This window comes from Cynoglossus semilaevis, chromosome 16, assembly GCF_000523025.1.
Source record: "Cynoglossus semilaevis isolate Cse_v1.0 chromosome 16, Cse_v1.0, whole genome shotgun sequence".
NCBI classification, from domain to species: Eukaryota; Metazoa; Chordata; class Actinopteri; order Pleuronectiformes; family Cynoglossidae; genus Cynoglossus; species Cynoglossus semilaevis.
In genome coordinates, this window is record NC_024322.1 from 15,760,384 (window position 1) to 15,763,729 (window position 3,346).

A 3,346-nucleotide genomic window follows, 5' to 3' on the forward strand; every position below is an offset into this window, starting at 1 on the left:
GATAACAACACCGCTGTTCAGACGACTGGAGCCTGTCAACAGGGTATGATCTAGAACCATCTTAGTCCTTAGACAAGACGGAGACGCAGGGTGTGACCTGAGGTCAAAGGTCATTCTCCAGAAAAGTTTTATGTTTCCTATGATCTAATCACACACAAGTGCACTGTGTGTTTTTTGATTAGTAAATATATACACTGAATGTGTTTGGTGTTTCAGGTCAAAGGTCAATTCTCTTCAATCCTATTGATCTGTCATTGACTAGAATCTGATCAACTCTGTGACTCGTTCAGTCAGGACCAGGAACCGATCCCACTCTGTTGAAGCTCAGCTCCAGTGGATGCTGATTGGATAAATAGACTGACCCCCCCCCCCCGAACCCCCATCAGAAATAACGAGTGTCTGGAGCTGGAACTTTAGAAAACTTTTTAATTTTACACTGACTGTACAGCTGACAGGAAAGATTCTCAAACACAACCTAAAAATAACTTTGATATTAAATAGAAACTAAAACAAAGATTAAAAAAAAAACAAAAACAGAAGAGTTTATATGTTCAGAACAGATTGAAAATCACAAACGTCGTACCCTGATACAGTGGTCGGCTTTTTTTTCTTTCTTTTTTTTTTCTTTTTTTTTTACATATTATGCAAAAAAAGTGTGGTGTTGTACACAGTAATTCAATGGCCTGGTCACCTTCATACACAACACCCCCACCTTGGCCTCTTTGGTTTTATTTATCAAAATACATTTCAGATAAAATTCAACTTAATTCTATAAAAATAACATTTCAATGGCAGTTTTTCTTGTTGAACTAATCCTGCAACTTTTCAGTGCAAACATTACAACAATCGTTGGCTTCGTAAAGAAAGCAGACGATTACATTTCAAGTATTGGTAAAGAGGTGAGACCGTGAAGGAAACAGAGGGGGGCGGGGGTCGGACCCAGTCCCAGATCCCGGGGCCCGGGGCCCGGGTCCTGGAGTACGGATACAGGTTTCTATACATTGCATAGCTCGTGTGGCACTAACGCAGCGACGGAGAGGACACGCAGGTCAGGAAGGCATTCTTTAAACAAGTGCTAACAAGGTTGTGCATTTAGGTTTGTGTGTGTTCGTGCTGAACTGGACCGTGACCACAGAGTGGACCGAACCTCTGGACTCGGGGACCGCGGTCTGTGTGTCCGCAGTACCGCTCGCCTCCACTGGAGAGGAGCGCCCAATAAGAAGCAGGAAGTGGAATTCCGCCTCCGTCCGGTCGTCACGTGGCAGAGCCGTAGCTCTCTGGACAGACTGAAGGGTCGAGGTCCCTGAGTCCCCCTGGAGGTCAACGATGGGAATGGTTCTGTGTGAGCCGCTGCCGTGACACTACAGTCCACCAAGAACCAAGAGTCTGAGAGACAACAACAACAGTCGGAACCGTGTCAGTGTGAGGGGGGGACAACAGTCGGACCGACTGTGTCTGTAGGCGGTGCAGTGAAGTGCTGGTGTTCTGAGTCAACGTCAGTGCTTCGTCCGAAGACAAACTAAACTAAAGTCCCGCATGTGCTTTACGTTTTAAAAAAGAGTTGTGAGGAGCAGCTGTGGGGTGTGTGCGTGAGTGTGTGTGTGTGTGTGTGTGTGTGTGTGTTGTCCTCTCAGTCTGTCTCACCGTCTACCTTCATTCAGAGGAGACGAACGAACCATTAAACCAGAGCCCAAATATCGGTCGGTGATAACGTTTCCTTCTGACTCCAGTCATTCAGTCGGATTCAAACCACACACTCCTTGGTTTGCTGGATGTCTGTGTGTGTATATGAGTGTGTCAGAGTGTGTGTGTGTTGCTAGAACATACAGTAGGACTACAGATTTATACATGTTTATGGTACAACGTTTTTTTTTGTTTGTACAAAAGGCCTCTTTAGGTTCAGAGTTCAGGCGCAGCCGCACTCCTCCACGATCATGTTGGCTACGTCCCTCTTGACGATGTTGTACTCGTCGTCGAAGTACAGCATGGACATAGTACTCAGTTTGGTGGGGATGCAGCAGGAGTTGACCGAGCCCGGGCTCATGCCCCGCATGCGGTACTGGTTCACCACCGCCGTGTGGAAGGACGACGCTGAGCCCGGCACGCCCGCCATGTAGGCCGGGCAGCTGCCCTCGCAGTAGTTACCATAGTAACCGGGTGGCGCAATGATCCAGTCATTCCAGCCAATCAGGCGGAAGTCTATGTAAAACTGCTGCCGACAGCAGAGGCCTCCACTGGTGCCGTCGCACTCCAGCCCCCGCTTACGAATGCGGTGCTTCCCGTCCACCTGCCGCGCACGCACCACCAGGAACGGGCGATGGGAGGGGTCCCCCGGGTCCACCAGTACCGGGGCCACGCCCGTCGTCTCGCAGCCGTCGCAGTGAACCTCCAGGTCCTGCCTGCGACTGCCTTTGTCAAAGACGGCGCGCACCGTGTTCGCGATGGGGAACGTGTGCCAGCCGCTGCGCTTCAGTTCCACCCGCTTCTCCACCACCACCCAGTGGCCTGTGCCTCCTCCTCCTCCTCCGCCTTCTCCGCCTCCTCCGCCTCACCCGGCTCCTCCGCTCCGCCTGGATGTCCCTCCGCGCTGCCGGGCGTCTCCTTGTGGAGGATTTTGACGGTCACCTTCCTCCGCAGACCCTTCTCGGAACCAGCTGGCATCACGCGGAAGTAGAGCCACAGGTTGGCCTGGGACACGTACAGGTTCTGGTTGCCCTCGGTGGAGATGAGGAAGTACAAGCTGTTCTTGGTGGACGTGTGTCCATCTGTTAAAGACAGAGACGCAGTTTCATTTTAATGGACTCTCACTGTGCACAAGTATGAAAACTGCAGTATTTGAACACTCAGTGTGTGCACTGACATCACAGACAGTAGGTGGCGTTATTCAGGTCAGATTTTCGCCTTACAGTTAACAACACTGAGCCTCACTCCCGCCTGCGTCTCCACCGCGGGCAGGTTGACCAGATGGCGATAGCTGCGTGAGCTACGCGAGGAGCGTGGCCTCATACCAGCGCCACACAGTGGAGATAATCAAAGGCCAAATGACAATGAGTCGGACGTGGACGACAAAAAACGAAACGAAAAAACCACAAACGCACGTGACGGACCACGCCTCTGGATCTGGACCAGAGAGGAACCGGGTCGTGGTTCCTGAGGTTCCTCGTTTTTACAGACACTAAAATCTGACTGGTTTGTGTTTACGGAACTGAAAGGAACCAAAACATCTCTTCACTCCCTCCCACAAAGAGCGAAGGAACTGTTTTCCCTGCGTCAGGTGACCTCTGCCGGACGTCCTGATAGGCCAGCTGTGACGGGCCAGACCTCGGATCAGGTCCAGCTGGACTGA

General features: G+C 51.2%; 1 protein-coding gene across 1 annotated transcript in view; it reads right to left on the reverse strand.

Annotated features, from left to right (window-relative positions):
- Positions 1–556: 556 nt before the first annotated feature.
- inhbb (inhibin subunit beta B) overlaps positions 557–3,346 on the reverse strand; it is a gene marked incomplete at its 5' end in the record, with an annotated part of 6,427 nt that continues 3,637 nt past the window's right edge. Inside the window, 2 exons of the mRNA XM_025063731.1 lie at positions 557–2,514; positions 2,571–2,765. Coding sequence (XP_024919499.1) covers positions 1,907–2,514; positions 2,571–2,765 — 803 coding nt within the window. The remainder of the gene's footprint in view (positions 2,515–2,570; positions 2,766–3,346) is intronic.